This window comes from Eucyclogobius newberryi, unplaced genomic scaffold (genome assembly GCF_026437365.1).
Source record: "Eucyclogobius newberryi isolate DKJ021-1_F unplaced genomic scaffold, fEucNew1.0.hap1 SCAF_10, whole genome shotgun sequence".
Lineage (NCBI taxonomy): Eukaryota > Metazoa > Chordata > Actinopteri > Gobiiformes > Gobiidae > Eucyclogobius > Eucyclogobius newberryi.
In genome coordinates, this window is record NW_027315724.1 from 14,634,405 (window position 1) to 14,656,253 (window position 21,849).

Consider the following 21,849-nt stretch of genomic DNA (forward strand, 5'->3'; position numbering starts at 1 on the left):
TGTGTTTTGTGGCCACAAGAGTGCGCCAAAGAATGATAATGTGTCCTCAATAAGCCACAGTCTCCAGAAATAGAACTTTAAGAATGTTGATGAGCTGATGTGCACGAGGACATTTCTTTGAGCAGATTTGTAGGATTGTGGGGGAATATTTGTCATGATGAAGTACTATAAATAAAAGAGCAGGGATTTTGTAAAATGGTTTGACAAAAGAAAAGTGCTAAATCACAAAATATATATTCGCTCATGCACAATGTAAAACAAGTTGACTTCACAAGATTGGCTATAGCAATTTATATAGCTCATAAAAGTTGTTATAAGTATCAAGTATAAGAGTTTTTTTCTAAGTTACATATCTATTTTTTTATTATCATACCTCTGTGCCTGATCTCTGTTGCAACACTGATATTTCCCCATTGTGGGACAAATAAAGGTCATCTTATCTTATCTTAAAAGTGGGACACAAAGACACAAGCTTGGATGAGATTTTGACACACAATTTCAGATTCATTGTGTTAGATTAAATACATGTTTTTGCTGTGATTGTTGTAGCGCTGCTTTTTAAACTACTGCTTCACGAGGGATGTATCTCAACAGCGATAATCCGTTTAGTTTTTCTTCTTGTAAACACATTGGGGGGAAATGTCACGAGATAATTTTCCACACGTGTGCACAATCTTACGACATTCTTGTTTCTTTGGGGACCAGGTTGTGTGTTAGTTAGTTAGTTAGTTAGTTAGTTAGTTAGTTAGTTTGCAGATAAATGATCCCAAATTATGTTGATTGTAGAAAAATGAAATCACAAACTAGTCCAAAACCAACATTTTTTGGCCCAAAGGAGCAAATGTTTTCACTGTTTTATCAACATCACATCATTTTAACTGTCAGTATCATGTCAGTATCATATTCAAGGACATTTAGTTGATATTAGAAGGTGGAAAGCATTTTAGGGCACAATCTACAAGACCTAAACAATTAAAAAGCGCACTAGTGTCAGGTAAAGGTCACTAATGTTCATTTTTTTCAGTATTGTCATTTTTTTAGATCGGAATAATGGATGAAACTTAATAAAAATGTTCTGCTCACCGTGTTGGCACTCGTCCCCATAGAGACCAGCCGGACATGTGTGGGTGCAATGTCCGGTCCGGGGGTCACATGACTCTCCTCCTGGACACTCACATCTCGTCTCACAGCCAGCACCAAAGAACCCAGACTCACACTCTAGAGACACAGACATGATTAAGAATAAGACAAAACCTTCCAGTATAGTTTTAATATATCAAACATATTTTAATCTGAGTTTGTGGGAAAAGATTTAATTTCAGGCTAGAACATTGGGATATAGTGAATAGTGGCTGGCCAGACAGACTCATTAGTTTCCTTAGCCAAGTGAGGTCAGTCTGGAACCTTTCCCATCCATGGACTGAATGGATTTGAAACACATAAAGTGGGTTTTGTGCAAGGCTTTTGAAAATAGTTTTGAGTTTTTACTAATGTGGTGATAAACAGTGTAATTGTTTCTAATGCTTCGTCATATTTGTCGCCCAAGACTAGTAAAAACCTTTTATTAAACATGGATCACTTTAATTAAAAGGCGATATATGATACAAAACAAATCAAGATTGTTTCCTTATAGATCAACCACAATATTGATTTTTCTTTTTTTCTTTTCAATTCAAGACAGTATATATAATAATTTCAATAAAGTTCCTACAAAGTCTGAACTCTGCTCCGAACCACGTGCTTTTACTGAAAAAAGGCTGTAGACCTCTCTAACATGTTATTGATGATTAGAAATGACTGTTCGGTCTCTTGATGAAAGTGACTGGACTTCAAAAACACGGAGGAGCACTTCTGGAATATGTTGAGAGGTGTGTTCTGAACTTTGACTGAATAAGGGCTGCAAATAATGATCATTTTGCTAATCGACCGACTAGAGTAGCGTTGATTCTTTTGATTAATCAATGAGTTGTTGAGAACGCAGAACGATTTGAGCAGATTTCTCCCAGATGAAGCTGAGATGAAGCCGTTTGAAGATCCTGGTGGAGCACATTTATGGACAAAAAAAGAGTGTTTTCATACAATACACAACATTTACAACATTTTCATGGTATTACGGCTCAATTTCAGTCATAAAACTTCTTTTCTCAGCTCATGGCATGTTTTTGAACCGATGTATGGACAAGATAATAATAATTCGATGACTGAATTAGTTATTACCGTATTTTCCGGACTATAAGTCGCACCAGCCAAAAAATGCATAATAGAGAAAAAAAGAAAAAAACATATATAAGTAGTATGAAATGCGGTTGCAAGTGTGAAAATAACCAGAAATATCACATATAAGTCGCTGCGGAGTATAACTATAACTATAGTATAAATATAAGTATAAGTCGCACCCCGGCCAAAACTATCACTTATAGTCCGGAAAATACGGTAATTATCTCAATAATCGATCAGTTGCCATTACTTGTTGCCGCCCTAGACTGAATAGGCTGGATTACACAACAATACACAGATGAAACACAACTCCAGACATGTTTTTGATCAGGAAACACTTGATCTTTAAGTGAGGTAAAAAAAAAATAAAAAAAATAAATAAACAACAGAAAAAACAATGAGTCAGTACTCTGGGGTGGAATGCACAGACAGTACCTCTCTCGCAGCGCGCCCCGTGGAATGCGGGCTTACAGACACAGCTCCCCGTTTTGGGGTCACAGCCGCTGGAATGTTCTTGGACACAGTCACATTCTCTGGAGCAGCTCGCGCCGTGTGTCCACCTGGGACACGCTGGGACCGGAAACAAGCACAGAGAGCAAACCATTACACAAGACGCTTTTCTTTATAGTTTAAGTGAACTAAAACAACACTAGAGCTGAACAGAGAAGGTATGAGTCTCTTAGCAAATATACTCAGAAGCATGACATCATTGCATACTTACACCACTACTTCAATATATAAGTTTATTGAGAGACAAACCCTCACAGTTGCCTCACCATTTGGCTGCTTGTGTTCATAAAAGTCAGGATATATATGTTATGGAAGGTTATATAGTTATTTTTTTAAGCTCCATTTAGAAAATACAGTACAGTGTGGTTGATCTGGCCTTTGAACATCTCTCACATGACAAATGTATGAAATATGTCTGTATGTAGCCTGTGCTCTTACTGACTTAAAACATGAACTACAAGCACACATCAGAACCTGGATATACACTAACCGGCCACTTTTTTGGTACACCAGTCCAACTGCTTGTTAACGCAAACTTCTAATCAGCCAATCACATGGCAGCAACTCAATGCGTTTAGGCATGTAGAATTGGTAAAGAGGATCTGCTGCAGTTCAAACCGAGCATCAGAATGTGGAAGAAAGGTGAAATTAAGTGACTTTGAACGTGGTATGGTTGTTGGTGCCGGACGGGCTGGTCTGAGTATTTCAGAAACGGCTGATCTACTGGGATTTTCACGCACAACCATCTCTAGGGTTTACAAAGAATGGTCTGAAAAAGAGAAAATATCCAGTGAGTTGCAGTTCTGTGGCCGCAAATGCCTTGTTGATGCCAGAGGTCAGAGGAGAATGGCCAGACTGGTTCGAGCTGATAGAAAGGCAACAGTAACTCAAAAAAACACTTGTTACAACCGAGGTTTGCAGAAGAGCACAACACGCACAACACGTCCAACCTTGAGGCGGACGGGCCACAGCAGCAGAAGACCACACCGGGTGCCACTCCTGTCAGCTAAGAACAGGAAACTGAGGCTACAATTCGCACAGGATCACCAAAATTGGACAATATAAGATTGGAAAAAAGGTTGCCTCGTCTGATGAGTCTCGGATGGTAGGGTCAGAATTTGGCGTAAACGACACGAAAGCATGGATCCATCCTGCCTTGTATCAATGGTTCAGGCTGGTGGTGGTGTTGGTGCAATGGTGTGGGGATATTTTCTTGGCACACTTTGGGCCCCTTAGTACCAATTGAGCATCGTGTCAACGCCACAGCCTGAGTTTTGTTGCTGACCATGTCCATCCCTTTATGACCACAGTGTACCCATCTTCTGAAGGCTACTTCCAGCAGGATAACGCGCCATGTCATAAAGCGTGAATCATCTCAGACTGGTTTCTTGAACATGACAATGAGTTCACTGTACTCAAAGAGCCGCCACAGTTTCCAGATCTCAGTCCAATAGAGCACCTTTGGGATGTGGTGATCATGGATGTGACAAATTTGCAGCAACTGCGTGATGCTATCATGTCAATATGGACCAAACTCTCTGAGGAATGTTTCCAGTACCTTGTTGAATCTATGCCACGAAGGATTAAGGCAGTTCTGAAAGCAAAAGGGGGTCCAACACGGTACTAGCAAGCTGTACCTAATAAAGTGGCTGGTGAGTGTATGTATATGGACAAAATGCTTCATGCTCAGCTCCTTCTCCTCCAGAGGCTGCACCAGCACTGATTCAGGATTGGTGCTGGGCTGGACCATTCACATCAGAGAGAGGTTTACAACAACTGGATTTCAGAATTGAAACTGGCAAAACAAATGACAGACTCGTTCTATTTTCTAATTGGATAATCGGCTTAAGACCCATAACACCAAATTATGACGTCAACAACTTGGCCATCATGACCAACTTGATTTTGTGGACTGGTGTCAGCAGAACCACCTCCTCATCAACGCGGGAAAGACAAAGGAGATGGTGGTGGATTTCCGCAGACGCCACCCCACTGCCCCCTCACCAGTGAACATCCAGGGATGGGACATTGAGAGAGTGGACTCATACAAGTACCTGGATGTTCATCTGAACCACAAACTGGACTGGACTCATAACACAGACGCACTGTACAGGAAGAGCCAGAGTCGGCTCTACCTCCTGAGGAGACTCAGGTCTTTTGGAGTGACAGGGCCACTCCTGAAGACCTTCTACGACTCTGTGGTGGCATCAGCCCTCCTGTACGGTGTGGCCTGCTGGAGCAGCAGCATCACAGAGAGGGAGAGGAAGAGGCTGCTGTCATGTGCAATACTGTGACCTAATGTCAATCATCCTGGTGCAATATTTTCTGTCCAGCTGTAGATAAGAGTGTTACTATTATTAAGAATATAAGAGTTATTTCTAAGTTATCTGTTTTTATAATTATACTTCTGTGCCTAATCTGTGTTGCAACACTAGAATTTCATTGCGAGACAAATAAAGGTTATCTTATATTATCATGTCCATTGTTTGTAATTAAGAATCTAACAGCATTACACTTGTATATGCAAAAGCTATGTTATTTGAACATGTTTAACTTGTGTAACCTGTGAAATTAAAGCAGTGCCATTCAACATAAGGCCCGAGGGCCAAATGAGGCCCTCCAAGCAATTTAATCCGGCCCACGACCCGACTTCCAAATATAAAAAAATCTTATTCATTGGTTTAATTTTGGTCCTTGTTTGATTCTGGGTTAGTCCTGGGTCAAACCTGATTGGTCCTACTCTGCTTCAGTACTGAATGGGCAATTTTGCCCATTCAGTTCAGTCAAAGCATTTTGTATGTTATATATCACCAAAATCTCATCTATCAGTAGTTATTTTACTGAATTTAATCATTTTTTTAAAGACATGTTGGGGATATTTTGGCCTACCCAAAATTGTGTCAGTGGCGTGTTGTGCATCTCCGGCCCAGAGGCCTTGGCCCTCCCAAAAAATCTGGCCCTTGAATAGCCCTGAGTTCAAGTTTAAGTAATCACAGTAGAAATGTTTTTCTCTGAGTGCTGGGGTAACAGCATTACATCTGTCTATCTGGCAGCAGCCAGTGCAAATGGATCCCAAAAAGTACAAGAGAAGTGCATATTGTTCTTCAGTTTTAGTTCCTCCCTTTATATTGGATGAATACAAACATTGTCAAAGCATCCTCCCCTCCAACAAGAGGGTACTAATTCAAAATGAAAACTGCAGGGTGAGTACGCAACTTTTATCTCACGCTCAAACAAATCACAATATACTGTACATCATCAACGTGTGACTCGTCTGCAACTCGAAATTATTACAGGGTTTAAAAGAAGAAAAAAAAAAAAGAAAGTGTAATAGCGGCCACCCATCCTTTCATTACCTATTAAAGAAATGACCCAAAATGTACAGAAAGTGCAATGCTGTTCTCCATACATACTAATGCCAGATTAACAATTAAACTTCCATCAGCCAAGATTCTCTCACTCAGCAACAAAAGCGATCTCCTCACCGCTCCACCCTGTCCCGCCTGACACCGTCTTCACATTAAGTTCAGCTGCAGGCTCTAGTTACACCCTCTCCACCCTCCGAAATGTCCAGCGTGCACCCCAACGCAGACAGCTGTGGGAAGAAAAACTGATAATACTGCTTGTGTGCATTCCTCCATCTTTTAGTTTGCTTGGCTTGGGGAGCGAGCCGGAGCAGCCGTTTTCAGTCCCCCCACTTGTCCTTTTCCTCGCACACGTTTGCTTCTGCCCATCGCCATGACGCTTCGCAGGCTCAGGAGCAACCGCAAAACGATCGGAGATGTCAACTTGGTGACGGAGGAGCTGAAGAATCTGTACTACAAAAGGTTGCTGCCGATTGAGAAGCATTACTTGTTTCATCACTTTCACTCGCCCAGTTACGAGGACGCGGACTTTGACAACAAGCCGATGGTTCTGGTGATTGGGCAGTACTCCACCGGGAAGACCACTTTTGTAAGGTACTTCAAATTCATACTTGCAATACTGTTTTGGAAGCGTAAATTGTGGTAAAGTTCTGATTTGTCAATAGGTATCTCATAGAGCAAGACTTTTTAGGAGGCAGAGTTGGTCCGGAGCCGACTACGGACAGCTTCACTGCGCTCATGCATGGAGACGTAGAAGGAATCATACCGGGAAATGCCTTGACGATGGATCCCAAAAAGCCGTTCCGTAATCTGGATCCATTCGGGAATACGTTTTTGAACAGGTACCAAGAAAAACTAGTCACATTTACTTGGGTCACTGGTCATGACTGGGGGTGTGCCAAAATATTGAAGTATAGCTATATCGTGATACTAAATTTGGTGATACGGTATCGATATCGTGGGCTGCTGTATCGATAAAGGGTTAGGGTCATTTGTGTTAAAATTTCCCGAATAATTTTGTAACAATTGTGTTGTAGTTTGTGTTGTAATTGTTTGAAAAAAGCGCAAACCATTTGACATTTTGACAGTTTTGATGATTTAAATGGGTGTGTTTGATTTTGAGTTTGTGCAGATCGTGGTTTAACAAAGAAAAAATATTGTTAAAATGTATTAGGTTCTTTTTTTTCACAAAACAATTGTGATATATTATAGAATATCATGAGCAATATATTGATTATTGCCTTTATCGCAAAATCGTGATAATATCATAAGATAAGATAAGATAAGATATTCCTTTATTGTCCCACATGGGGAAATTTCATTGGTGCAACGCAGGTAGATACAGAGGTAGATACAGAAGAACAGATCACTTATAGGAAGTCTGAAAAACACTTTCAGTAGAAGATCTCCTATAAACAAATAAAAACTCCCATAAACAAATAAATAAATACCATTGCATGTGATCCCGACAGTAATTGCACATGAATATGTGTCACGACAGCACATAGATTGCACATGAATTTCACAGTAATTGCACATGAATTGCACATGAATTCCAACAGTAATTGCACATACGACAGAATTGCACATATCACATCAAATCATGAGGGACCCTGTCATTCCCAGCACTAGTCATCACATTACTTTTTATAGTTGATGCCATAAACGTTTTCATACACTAATGTCTTTCCTTCATAGGTTCCAGTGTGTTCAAATGCCAAACCCGGTGCTTGAAAGTATCAGTATTATAGACACGCCGGGCATATTGACAGCAGCGAGGCGGAGACTAAGTCGAGGTATGTGAGGTTATCAGTTGTTCTGATTATGATGCATGTCGTGTAATCTTGGTTTGTCACGCACTGGTTTGCATGTTTACACAAATTAAAATGTCGATCAACTTTCTTTTTGCTTTTGTTGTTGAAATTGTTAGTGCAAGTGACAATACAATACATTTTTCTGGGAACGTAAATACACAATCTAGTAAGCTTTTAAGACTCAACAATGATACAATTCCAAAAGTAATGGTCAAAAAATGTATAAATCAGTACTAGCGCTGTCACTTACATTTACCAGTCAACTAATCAGTGATTATTTAATTATTTATTACATTTTTTGTACATTGAGACTTTTTGAAGACATTATCAACCAAATACAGGTTGAAATATGACTGATAGCTAAATATAAATAAATAATGGATGAAATCATATTATTTTTTGATATTTTGATAATGATTACGATTATCAAAATACGATAAAATACGTTAGGCTAGTAGATGATTAGTAGACGAATAGTCGACTAATCGCGGTTAGTTGATTAATTGTCGCTGCCCTATTTTATTATATCCAATCTCCAGATGGGGCCATCGATTTCATACCGTTGAAAATATTATGATTATGTAGATACATCAATTAAGTATTACTCCATATTTCATGTGTTGGTAGCACTTTCAAACAGGTTCACCGCCAAGACTCGGTTAAGTCTTTAATCCCTTCGCTAATCACACTTCTACTATAAAAGAATTCTCGACACGGTGGCTGTATGATCAGATCTAAGTTTTGTCAATGAAATGTGGTTATCATTATCGCAATCTCCAACAGCCACAAGCACAAAAAGTGAGCACAAAGTTGGGAGGATCCGGGCAGTAAGTCACCTTTGGCTCTGCTGTGTTTAATAGCGCCATTAATCCATGGGCGTTACTGAAGTGGCTCAACATCAACAAGGGCCGCTGGGATATCTTACACATTCCTGCAGGCCTTGCCACAATACACAAAAGCTGCTAATGAAAACCCTGTGTTATCCCTTCTTTCTTTCTTTCCTCTCCCTCCCCTTTCTGCAGGCTATGACTTCCCAGCGGTGTTGCGTTGGTTCACCGAGAGAGTGGACCGGATCATCCTGCTGTTTGACGCACACAAGCTGGAGTTCTCTGATGAGCTAACCCGGGCCTTCGGGGCCCTGTGCGGTCACGAGGACAAACTGCGTGTGGTTCTCAACAAGGCGGACAGAGTGGATTCCCAGCAGCTGATGAGGGTGTACGGCGCCCTCATGTGGTCGCTGGGGAAAGTGTTCAAGACCCCCGAGATCCTGAAGGTGTACGTCGGGTCGTTCTGGTCCGAGCCCAGGCAGAAGTGCGACCATTACGAGCTGATCGAGATGGAGGAGGAGGATCTGCTGGCGGATATAAGGAACCTGCCGCGCAATGCTGCCATAAGGAAACTGAACGATCTGGTGAAAAGGGCCAGATTAGTTAGGGTAAGGGCATAGTTTTACAAGATGGTGGCACGTTATTTGGCGACAAAAACAAATATTGCAATTGGGATTTTAAGTGCAGAATATGTTTTTTAAGTTCCATATCAGTTTAAAAAAAGAAGAAATGTGACCTATGACAAATGCAAAATGAAACAAAGACTGAACCAGGCCTGAATCCAGACTATTGGGGATAGATAAGGAAGTTTAATAATTATAGGATTCAAAGTCAGGACCGTGGGAAATGCCAGATTATTTACAAAAAAATATATAGAAAAAATACAACTACATAATGGTATGGGATCTTGATATTGCCAACAATATTATGCCTTTTTGTTAAGGTTTAATCATCAGACAATTGAGAAATGTCTGAAAAATCATTTTTTTCATTTTTAAGCCGCTCTTTTTGTAGCATTTGACTAAATACTACTACTTATAAACATTATACTCAATATACAAATGTTGCATATCTTCAAAATAACATTCAGATTATTATCTAAATTTCAATATATGGTATATTGCCCACCTTTACATAGTGCCATAACCAAATAACTGAAGTGAATTGTACACTAAATATTCATTAGCTCTTTGCTTATTCCTATACAGGCTCACGCTCACATTATTGGCTACCTGAAGAAGGAGATGCCAACCATATTCTGTAAAGAAAGCAAAAAGCACAGCCTCATCTACGATCTTCCAGACATTTTCTTCAAAATCCAGCAACAACAGCGTGTGCCGGCAGGAGACTTCCCAAATTGCACCAAAATGCAGGTCAAAACTCTATTCTATTTGTGTTTCCCTTAAACTATCGTGCACCATAGGAAATCCTATCCATTTCTATGTTTTACGCATAAACAGGTGAGTGCGTCTTCGTTACTCATTCTTACTCTCCATTTTGTAATTCAGGAGAAACTTTTGGGTCAAGATTTTTCAAAGTTCAAGACACTCAAGCCAAGTCTGATGGCCTCCTTGGACAAACTTCTCACCACCGACATCGCCAAGCTGATCCCTCTGCTCAAAATACAAGAATTAACAAAGAAATCCCTCCCAGGTGTGCTCGATGCCGACTTTCTGGGAACGTTTAAGCCAGAGCATTACAGGCGAGACCCCTTTAAGGAAATTCCCAGGGAAGAGGAGGGCAGTGACGAGGACTTTGATGAATGGGCGGTAGAGAAGTACAAGCCAAAGTACGACGAAATCTTCTACAATTTGAACCCCAGTGAAGGTAAACTCAGTGGTACTAAAGTTAGAGAGTGGATGACGGGTACGCTGCTGCCCAACTCGGTGCTGGCTCACATCTGGAGGCTGTCGGACGTGGATGGGGACGGGATGCTGGACAATGAGGAGTTTGCGGTAGCGGTTCATCTCGTTGAAGGGAAACTGGAGGGTTATTACCTGCCCAGAGAGCTCCCCTCGCACCTCGTACCCCCGTCGAAAAGGATCAGCGCGGCCAATAAGGAGGAGTGACAACGGCTCTTTTGACAGCTTTTGTGAAGAATGTGTAAATATTGAATAGATTAGCTTGTATGTACACTTTTGATCACCTGCCAAAAGCATAGCTAGGTAGATACATTTAGTAAAACAAATAGAAGAATCAGAAAAAGGTGAAGCTTTATTTGTTGTATTTGAAAAGGTGCACAATGAAAGATCTTATTGCTTTGTCTGGATTTTTTTTATTGTGGGGCATTATTATCTCTCTTAGATTTATTCAGTTACAGGTGTTTTGTTTTTTGTTTTTATGAATATTATTATTTTTACTTTTTTTTAAATATAGTTTAAAAAGCGGAAAAAAGGGGAAAAACATGACACAGAGAGCAAGCAACAACAAAAAAGTATAATACAACCCTTGTACAATAAAAAAATAAAATAATTATAATAAAATAAAAATGACGGTAAAGATTGTCCAACATAAATTTCCCATTTTGTCCATAGTCTGTGAATCTGACCATTTTCAAGTTGTCCATTATTATGTTGATCCAGTCTTCAATTGTCGGTTCAGTTTGTGTCATCAATTATTTGTAATGGAGTTTTTTGCTGCAGTCATAAGTATGTTCCAGAGGTATCCATTTACAGTGTCCATGTCAGGGGTCCTGAGGCCCAAATAGTCCTGAAGTGGGATGATGATGTCAAAAACTGATTGCATTGCTCTATTGAGCCTACAGCCGACAATCCATTCAAAAACTCTGAATGAGCTGACGTAGCGCTTAGAATCTTCTCTGCTGTTTTTAAGTCCATAAATCATCGCCAAACTCGTATCACTATCAGTACAACTGCGTCCTGTTAGCGTAAGTCCTCTGTGGAGAAATGTTATCCTAAACTATTGAGTGGTGAAACCACCTAGTGGCCGCAAGGGGAAATCACACAGTTTTGAGAGTGAAGAAGAGCCAAAAATCTCAGATTAATTTAGTTTGTTATAAATATTCTTCTTTTTTAGTTCTAAAAAATCAAATGCCAAGCCTAAAGTACTCTAGAGCAAGTTCAAAGGCCAAAAACAATAGAAATAATACATTTAGCAGAAGAAAAAGAAAGAAACAATAATTTTACTCTTCAGTCCAGTTCAAAAAAGAAAGTACAAATATTTACTCTCAATTGTAGTGAAGTAGAAGTAAAAGTATCCACTGTCAAATCGACTTAAATAAAGTACATATATCTAAAAAAAAAAAAAAAAGACTGAAGTATAGTACTTTTGTACTTCTTTCATTTCCACCACTGATCCATTCAAATAGATAGTGGCGAACCAGAAAGGTTACAGAGTGTTCCTTTAAAGTGGGTAAGTATGAACATACAGGTAAGAACAATGATTTATTCCCGTCATATTTAGATGTTGCTACTATAATATCTGCAATGTACATGAATAAAATGAAACGGCGTCTTATTGCGTTAAAAAGAAGACTCCTGCGCTGAAATGAAAAAGCACAGATGGTGTGGTTCTGTACTCACGTAGATGACAGAAGCGACCGTATAAACCAGGAGAGCAGACACAAGCTCCCAGCAAACGATGACAATGTCCACTGTTAGGGCAGTTGCACTTTCTATTGCAGAGTTTTCCAAAGTATCCCCTCGGACATCCTGCAAACAGAAAAACACTCTGAGTAAGTCTCGACAACCTTTTTAGCTCACCCAGATGCTATGTTTTATTGTAAGAAATATACCTAAAAATCTAACATTGACTATTTGATTGACTTTATGAATTTTGGGCATTTTGATAAATTATTAACACTATTGGCATGTTTTTTAGCGTCTGTTCAGTCCAGATAATGATTACAATTATCAAAGTATGACTATGATTATCTTTTATAGTTGTTTACTCAGAGTTGGTTGATTCATTTATGCAGCCCTAAATGAATTGGATATAGTACGCATTCCCACAAAACAACAGAATAAGGACGCAATGACCTTTGTGAGTGGGAGCAAAGTGCGCATTCAAGTACATTTAGATCAAAAACTTGTGCAAATAATAGAAGAAAAAAAAAGTATCCACAGAAGTTTGAAGAAATTTGATTGTAAATGAGATACTGACCCTAGTTGTTAGTTAGTTACTTATTGAAAGAGCTTTTTAGGGTTGTACATTAAATAGGAACACCATTTCACAGAATAGTTATAGGACAAGACACTATTCCCATAAGACGACACACAAGAATGAGAAAAGACATGATTTTGACATTATTTATTGTCAGTAAATAGTGCAGCCAAATTTACGATTTTGGCCTCACAAATTCTTATCTATTTAGATTTGCTGTCATTGTAGCACTGTTTTTTGTTTTTTTTACTATGGCTTCTCAAAAAGGTGTTATTAACCAGTGTTTTTTGAGATAGTTGTCCCATCGTTATGACTTAACTCAAGCATAAAGCATGATAATGGAAAAGAACAGAAGGACACAGTCTACAGTTTGTCACTTATTGTGTCTCTACTGATCCAAAAAAGCCCCCAAATGATAGTTACATCGGTATGTTTATGACAATACTAAACATAAAGTATAATTTGCATCACCAAACTTTTTGTTTCGCATGTTTTTAGATTTTAGTTTCACATTTCTTGACAAACAAATGTTCTAATGTGCCCCCAACAGTCTAATCGCTCCCCCAATAGTCTCCTGAGAAACATTGCATATCATTATTTTTTTCATTCTGACTCTACGTATGTAATGTTTAGAATCACAAGCAAAGTATGACACACCAAACTGGAAATCTACCCGCAATTCACAGCTTGTGTTGACACGAATCGCTACAAAACAAATACCATTCCCTTAGCAGCCAGTGGAAAACTTCCCCTTCCCTTCTGACACTGATCGCTACTGTCACGTTACAGATAAGTCCTTCATGTATGGAAGTGTAAAGAATGTATTTACCCACCGTCTTCACAGAGCGGGCCCTGAACTCCGGGAGGGCACGCACACTTCCCGGTCACAAGGTCACACGAGCCTCCGTTCTGACAGCGGCACAGGCTGTTGCACACTTTCCCGAACGTCCCCAACGGGCAGGCTGCAAAGACGTGGGATAAAACACATCAGAAAGGCCTACTGACCCTTTAACAATCGTGGCGTTGTTGCGCTGTAGACGACAATGGAGCGGCGATACATCAGTTGAAATGATCCCGAATTGGAAACGACGCATGATACGTTAAAGCTCGGGGGAGGTCAGGAATCCTCCGTCACTTCTGCGCTGGCCACGTCCGCGCCCCGTGCCCTGCTGCGGACTTTTCTAATCTGCTCGGCCTTGTTAGGGAGAACGGCAGGAACCAGCTGGTTGTTTAAGATCTGTTAAAGTGTTAGGTCGCTTCGTGTGGAGCTCTGCACACGCTCAACATCGCACGTCGTTCATGGCAGCTTAGAAGACTTTGGAAAACAAGGCAACAGTAGTTTTGTGTAAATGCTGCTTCACCATTTTTTGGAATAATGTTGGTAAAATGTTAGAAGTTTAAAACGTTGTGTATGTTTTTACATTTTATTAAAGGGGACATGAGCTTTTGACCGTGTTACAAAAGTATTCCCTTATCATTAGTGGCTGACAGGTCGGACGACTCATTGAACTAGGATGCAGTAAGAATTTAGCTAAAAGTTCTAAAAATGGTATCCAAAATACCTATTTTGTTTATAATTTCACTTCCTCTTTGTAATTAATGACATCACACTAGGAAATTACCCAGCACTGAGAAAAAACTAATCTAATCTAAAAAAAATCTAAAATTTGACAAATTTAAACAATATGAGAGCGACTTTATTTTGTTGAATTCACGTTTCTTTCTTTAACTGGAATGAGTGTCCCTAGTGTGATGTCACTTCCGTTCCTTTTTCTACAGATCTTTCAACTTTTCTCTACAAATACCAAGTCGGTTGTTGTAAAGCTGTAATGTATATGTACAAAAGGTATAAATACACAAAATAAAGTCAACATTTGAAAACCTTTAAACCTGTCAAATGTCCTTTAAGTTTCTTAATTCACTTGATTCCTGCATGTTTGAGTCATCATGTATTGTTTTTCACCTACTCTCTAAATAACAATCTACTCTGCTTTTTTTATTATTATAGTGTCCATTTGTTATAATGTGATATTAAATAAATACCTAAAAGAACATAACATGTTTTCTTTAACGAAGCATATACATTGCAATCCCACGGTTAATAGCCAAGGGTTTATTTGGTCTGTACATTTGTCCCATGACGCAAAAATGTAACATTACACCACATAAAAGCTGAAATAGAATAGTACAGCCACGCCCTTGTCATACATGTTGTCCTATTATGAAATGTCATAAAGTAGACAAGCAACATTACTTCATGAGTGTTTGAGACGAGAAAAAAAAAAAACGCCTCCTCGTTCCTGTCGCTCCGCCCTCAGGCCGTGCATCTCAATAGTGCCACCTTATCCGCACCTATATTTGGGTGACGCATTGCCTCATCCCACATGGCTCTTTTTACCATGATTACCAGACGCATTTATCACAGAACTGTAAAGGCAACAATGGGTAGATTTTCTCTCTCGGACGGTGGATGTTCTTGGCCGGGGGCTCTGGTACACGAGCAGACAGATTGATTCCTCGGATGCTGTGGGTTGGGTGGGCCATAAACAAGTTGGTCGCACACAGAGAAGGCGGACAGGCTCTGATACACGGCCCCTGGGTGGATGCACGTGGGGAGCTATCTCATCACAGACTGGACCACATGGCTGCAGGTATGAGGGAGAATATGTGCCTGCTGGGAAAAAGCCTTGCCCGAGTACCTCGTTGTGTACTGACAGTAATATATTATAGGGGAAATAGCACTGATTCTGGCTATTATGATAAGGTAAAAAATTGGAAAACACGCAATACATTTGAACGGTCACAAATAACAGAGGTAATCAACATGTAGCAATGATTGTGGGATCTAATCATTGCATTAAAATACATTTCAGAGTATAATTAGAGGTTGAGGGAGCCAGAATTAGTGCATGATGAGACAAAGCTGCTGGGAGTTCTAGTTGATGGTAATTAGGTTAAGATAAACATGAACTCTGAAAGTAAAAGTCAAATGAAATTAAAATAACATATCAGAGAAATGTTTGCATGGACAAGATTTGAATGAATATTGAAACTGTTCTTGCAGAGAAATGCACGAAACAAATGATGTCGGAAGTGTCTAATTTGTACTTCATATTTAAAACTAAACCAAATGCAAACATGAACTGCTTTATTAACAGTTTTTATTATTAATCAAATAATGTGTGGATTGAAAGTATATTTATGCATCTTGTATTATCAATCATAGATGTATATATTGCACAAAATTAACATTGTATTAATTTAAAGGAATTTTAAAGGAATATTTATGCATCTATGAATTATAAATAGTTACTGTTAAATAGACTAATGGGAATCTAATCAACAATTAATAAACAATATCAATGATGATAAAACCTGCTGTAATTTAGGCCTCTGGAAATGCTTGAAATGCAGGTAGTTTTTCTTAACTTTGGAGTTTTTATCACTGTCTTCAAATGTTAAAGCTGCTTGACTTGTTTGGAGTGTTCATTCACAAAATCCTGCTATCAGAACTTGAATTACAAATCTGATTAAAATTGTCGTGCTTTGTTGGAAAAAATGCTAAAACATTTCTTAAAATAATTAAAAACAACAATTGAAAATATACATATTGAGAAAAAATATATATAGCTTTCAGAAATGTGCCGTTTGAATCCTTTGTATCTATAATTATAAGGGTTAATTTGACTATTGCTAGAGAAATAAGTAGAACAGAGTGCAGATATGTGGAGGGAACAATTGTTTATTAGGAACCGCTGCAGATAAGTAGTTACTGCTTAACACTTCAGGTGGCAGTAGAGCACAAAGTGTAACATGCTAAGCTCTAAAATACCTGTCACTGAGTTAAAACACACATTTTGAGAGCGTTACCTACACAGACTTCACTGACATTGTGTAACTGGAAACCGTGATTAATTACTGTGTCTCAGTTAACAACGGCAAAAGTATTCAGACCCCAAAACGGTGGTAGTATTCCAACGGCCTTTGTACCGACTTAAAGCAGAACTGTGTAACTTTGGTAATAGAGCTCCCCCTACAGCTCCCATGTGAAACTACATGGACGAAACAGATGCAAAAAAAAAAAAAAAAGTAGTTTTTTTAACCCACATTTTATTTGTCTTTCCATAGAAAAAATGTTCCTTAGTTCTGCTTTAAACACATTGGTACCTGCTGATGATGTTGTTTCAAGATTTGGATATCAAAATAAGCCAATCAGAGAGCAGTATAAGCCTCAAATGAGCCTCACTTACAGGTTTCTAATGCGATATCTGTAATATATCTGTAATACTTCATACTCACTTTGATTACAGATGCTCCCGGTCCATCCTGGAGAGCAGTCACATCGATCTTTGTTCTCACTGCATTCTCCATTCAGACAGTCTTCGCAGGTCAGAGTACAGTCATCCCCAAAGGAGCCCTCAAGACACACTGAAAACAAGTACAAAATCACTTCTAATTACAGTAGCATTAATAGTAAATTAAAACACTTAAGTACAAAATCATAAGTGTTTTAATTTACTATTAATGCTACTGTAATTAGAAGTTACAGTCAAGCTTATTAGATTTTCCCGGTATTAAAATATGACTTGAAAAGCAGGATTATAAACTAAACTAACTCCAACTTTACCCCAGGACAAGCCATATTATCATGAACACAATAAATCCTACACAGTTTAAGGTATTAAGACTATTTAAAGTACAGGTTCTACTGGCACCAAAAAAAAACAATAATTTACTTTTGACAGCTCAATTTGAGAGCAAAATAGACTATTATTAAGCACCTTCACCTCAAATGATTGACTGATAATCAAATGAATGGTGTTTAATGGAATTTATGAACATTATGATTCTGTTGTGTCATTTTATATAATAATTAATACTACTAAAAACGTACGGTTCCAGGCCTAGTTTGAGGGCCACTGACCTATTTGACTGCTGAGTCTTAGCTCCCCGCGGCGCTCTCGTTGGGCTTCCCTCTCCTCGTCTTCGTCGCTGTAGTCGCTCTGGTCGTTGCTGTATCGGGTGTGTAAGGCTGCGGTGTAGTGCAGGAGCTGGGGAGCGTGTCGAAACAGCAGGTCTGGAAGTGCTGGCACCTGCCCCTCATCCTGCTCTTCATCCTCCTCATCCTCGTCCAGTTCTGCATAAAGAGCTGAAACAAAATCCAAGCAGTGTTAACTTGGTATTTCCTTTATGGTACAATATTATGTGAATTAAGCTATGGATGTATAATATTAACGGCTCCGGCTTGTCGGGGAAAACCGGGCATTTTGTGTGGTCCATGCCAAACTTAGAAATAAAAATTGTCCGTTTAGTTTATGCTTTCAAGTAAAAAGCACACTTTTGTACTCATTTTAGGCATTTAACCTGGCATGAGAATTGTGTCATCTTTTATTTATTTGTTTTATTTTATGCATTTATTTCCCACCCCAGTTTTTTTTTATATATATATTTCTGTAAACAACATACATAGACCACAGAACAAGACACTAAGAGACATATTAGATTTATTGTGCTGAGTTTTTCCTAATTATATATATATATATATATATATATATATATATATATATATATATATATATATATATATATATATATATATATATATTTGTTAATGCTATGTGTATCTATTTGTGTGATACTGTGTTAATTCTGTGCAGCAGGAATTGTGGTCTATGATTTATGTTTAGAGTAATAACAATCAAATCATATGAATTAAATAATTTGGTAAAAATAAATGTGTTAAAAATTTGAAAAAAAAGACTCAACCACTGAAGTGTGGGATGTTGTAAATGTAAAAGAGTGTATGTTAAACAAGTTGTCAGAACCATCTTGTGTTTTTGTTTTGTTTTTTTGAAGAAATTTTGATTGTGATGATAATTTATGATAACGTAAATAACACAAAACAATTGAAATAAAGAATAATAATAATGTAGAGTTCTCTGTAAGTCTGCACACTTGAACAACAATCGAATCAACATGAACCTAAATCCCAATTAAAAAACGTGAATTAGAAATCAAATCACAATTGCAATCACATTTGTAGTATTATTATTGTTTTAAATGCTGGTTATGTGATTGCCCCAATACTCTAGCACAGTATCTTTCTCCTCTAAGGGTTCCTACAGTAGACCCACAGATGCAGGAGTGTTGGTCCTGGTCCAAGCGGAAGCCTTGCTGACAGAAACACTCGTACGTGCCCAGAGTGTTGACACAGTAGTGTTCACAGCCCGAGCTCTCTGCCAGACACTCATCCACATCTGCAACAAACAAATGCAAACACTGCCATCACGATCAAACATTTATCTTTAGCATCTAGAGACATGCTGTTGTTAAGTGTTCTATACATACATTTAGAATCATCTTTACCCTGTGACTTCTCTTAACCATTACATCATGAATAGTATTACAATGGCTTGGTTTCGGACTACTATTCTAGCCACAGCTGCCTTGGGACAGACCAACTAAAATGTGGCAGGCAGTCTGTGTTAATTACTGACATGCCCACTGCCAATATCTAAAATATCTAAATAAAAACCCAGTAGGTGTTGTCACTATACTAAAATGTCAAACTCAATTCGACACAGAGGAATAAGCTTGATTTCAACACCACAAGGATAACAAAAATACTTGTTTCCAGCAGATAAATTAAAAGTACTTTCTTCATATTAATAATGGTAAAGCTCAAGATTATTCTCTAATTAAATGTTGGCCTGTATATGTGATTATTTTATCTTTTTTAATCAATACTATCTACTACAATAGTTTTGGTACCGATTAGTATCTGATTTTTGATACTTTTGACACCCAGAATAACTTTACAATTTTCTTTCCTTTGCTTTGCCTCTTCCATTTATCTAGGCGCAATAATTGGCGCAAATATGATTGAGCTGTAACTGTAAATCCATAGACACATGCATTTTACTACAAAGGAATTCTTTTTACAACCCGGCTGTAACCACAGTACTTTGTTTCTATTATACTAGCCTTTCCCATGTGCATTTCTGTTTTGGTTGGGCTTAAAAAGACCATGAAAAGCCTCATTTCAGAGCAATCAGGGATTTGCCACCAGTAACTGCACCACAACAGTCCATCGTTCTCGTGGTAATAATCCCACAGACCTACCATCGCAGCCACAGCCATCTGGGCTGAGAGTGTGGCCCGCTCGGCAGCTGCATTCATAACCGCCAGGGTAGTTCTTACAGAAGTGACTGCAACAGGCCTGTCCACTGGAGCACTCGTCACTGTCTGAGGAGCACATCTCAATTTCAAGAACACAACAGGGAAAAGAATGTAGTGAAAGAGCAACGTCATATTTTAGGTGAAAGTTTTATATATTATGTACAATTGTATTAGGGCTGTAGGTGATTGAAGACGTGCCTCGATTTATTGACAAAAAGGGGAAAGTATTTCTATAATCAGACCATATGTGACCTAGTATGCACAGGAAACTTCAAGCACACCGGATTTCATGCAAAATAACTATTATACAGAAAAGTACTGGTAAACTATGTATTCATATGTAAAAATAAATAAATAATCAAATACAGAAAAGTACTTGAAAACTTTGTAATTATATATATTTTTTAAAAGACAGAAAATACTAGTAAAGTATGTATTTATATGTAAAAATAAATAAATAATTAAATACAGAAAAGTCTTAGCTAACAATGTATTTATATGTAAAAATTAAAAATAAAAAAGAAGAAGAATAGACGCACTAATAAACATTCCATCAGCGACTAATTGACGATATAATTGTGTTTTTATTTGTATGAATGTAAGAATGTGTGGTCAATTATCAATTGAATTAATCTAAGAAGTTAATTTTGAATTTTGTACAATGACAATTTCTGTCTATCTTCAAATTCTGACAACTTACCAAGTGATTGTAGCGTTGATTATTATCATTTTCATTTTTTTATTGCCGGTATTATATTGCCAGACTCAAAGTTATCGCACACAGTATACCTATTTACTGTACATATACATATACATCGTTTGTCATTAAATTTATGTAATAATATGTAGCAAAAAATGACCTTAATAGTTTGTTAAATCTGACCTTACTACGGTATAGTACTGTTAAATCATAGATATGTCTTATTTTGTTAGTTAAGTTTGTTTTTTTAAAGTAATTTCACGTCCTATAGATTTCAAGGGCTCAAAACAAAAGTTTGGCAGTAGCTTTTACCAATGCACGTCCTGAGGTCCTCTGCGAGCTGGAAGCCTTGGTTGCAGGAGCAGTGGGGCCCGTTTGTGGTGTGCTCACAGTGATGAGAACAACCGCCATTGTTCTTCTCACAGCTGTTTATAATCTCCATCTCAATGCCTGGAAATGAAGGTAAGTTTATCTATTTAGCATCATATGGTACACAAAATACAGTTTCAATACAGTGTGCAAATGATGAGCTTTTCTTTTTGTTTTGTATAGTTTTAGGAACACTGTGTACTGTGTTTTATGCTGCATTTTGAAGTTTTCTAGAAGGATTTGGAAATGTTACAATTCATGAATAGCAAATCGATATAAAAGAAATCTGCGGAAAACAGAAAAATACTGTTTTAATGCAGTATTGGCTAATTGATTATTCATTGTTTCTTGTACAATTGAGTTATATCAAGGTCTTGACATATTTACAGACAAAAATGTCATCGTATAATATGTATTTAGGTTCAGTGCAGATACAGTGGCAGTTAAGTCATCGCCACAAATGACTTTTTGATGAATAAAAAGACTATAATTCTTTCCGTATAAGCTGTCTGTTGTGTCTTTTACTCACGATAACACTGTTTCCCCTCAGCGCCGAGCTCAAACCCAGGGTTGCAGATGCAGCGGAAGGAGCCCACCATGTTCACACAGCCATGAGAGCACTTAGCCCGGCCTGAAGTACACTCGTCCACATCTGGAGGACAGGCAAAAAGCAAAGACACATGTTGGGTCAATAGATTAGTCAATTCCCATGACACTGTTTTTTTTTTTTTTTTTTTTCACGTCTT

The 21,849-nt window shown here is 38.2% G+C and overlaps 2 protein-coding genes across 2 annotated transcripts in view; one reads left to right on the plus strand and one right to left on the minus strand.

Annotated features, from left to right (window-relative positions):
- The window catches only part of egfem1 (EGF-like and EMI domain containing 1), a 105,189-nt gene that overhangs the window by 39,297 nt on the left and 44,043 nt on the right, over positions 1-21,849 (minus strand). The window contains exons 9-18 of the mRNA XM_072461505.1: positions 21,633-21,755; positions 21,047-21,184; positions 19,978-20,100; positions 18,990-19,112; positions 17,780-18,004; positions 17,155-17,283; positions 13,689-13,817; positions 12,276-12,404; positions 2,653-2,787; positions 1,084-1,218 (exon numbers count right to left, since the gene is read on the minus strand). Of these exons, the coding sequence (XP_072317606.1) occupies positions 1,084-1,218; positions 2,653-2,787; positions 12,276-12,404; positions 13,689-13,817; positions 17,155-17,283; positions 17,780-18,004; positions 18,990-19,112; positions 19,978-20,100; positions 21,047-21,184; positions 21,633-21,755 (1,389 nt within the window). The remainder of the gene's footprint in view (positions 1-1,083; positions 1,219-2,652; positions 2,788-12,275; positions 12,405-13,688; positions 13,818-17,154; positions 17,284-17,779; positions 18,005-18,989; positions 19,113-19,977; positions 20,101-21,046; positions 21,185-21,632; positions 21,756-21,849) is intronic.
- On the plus strand, positions 6,273-11,044 carry LOC140374556 (EH domain-containing protein 2-like). Its single transcript, XM_072461494.1, has 6 exons — positions 6,273-6,686; positions 6,758-6,934; positions 7,791-7,888; positions 8,929-9,341; positions 9,942-10,106; positions 10,242-11,044. The coding sequence occupies exons 1-6, from the start codon at positions 6,466-6,468 to the stop codon at positions 10,800-10,802; spliced, it is 1,635 nt and encodes a 544-aa protein (XP_072317595.1). The 5' UTR covers positions 6,273-6,465; the 3' UTR covers positions 10,803-11,044.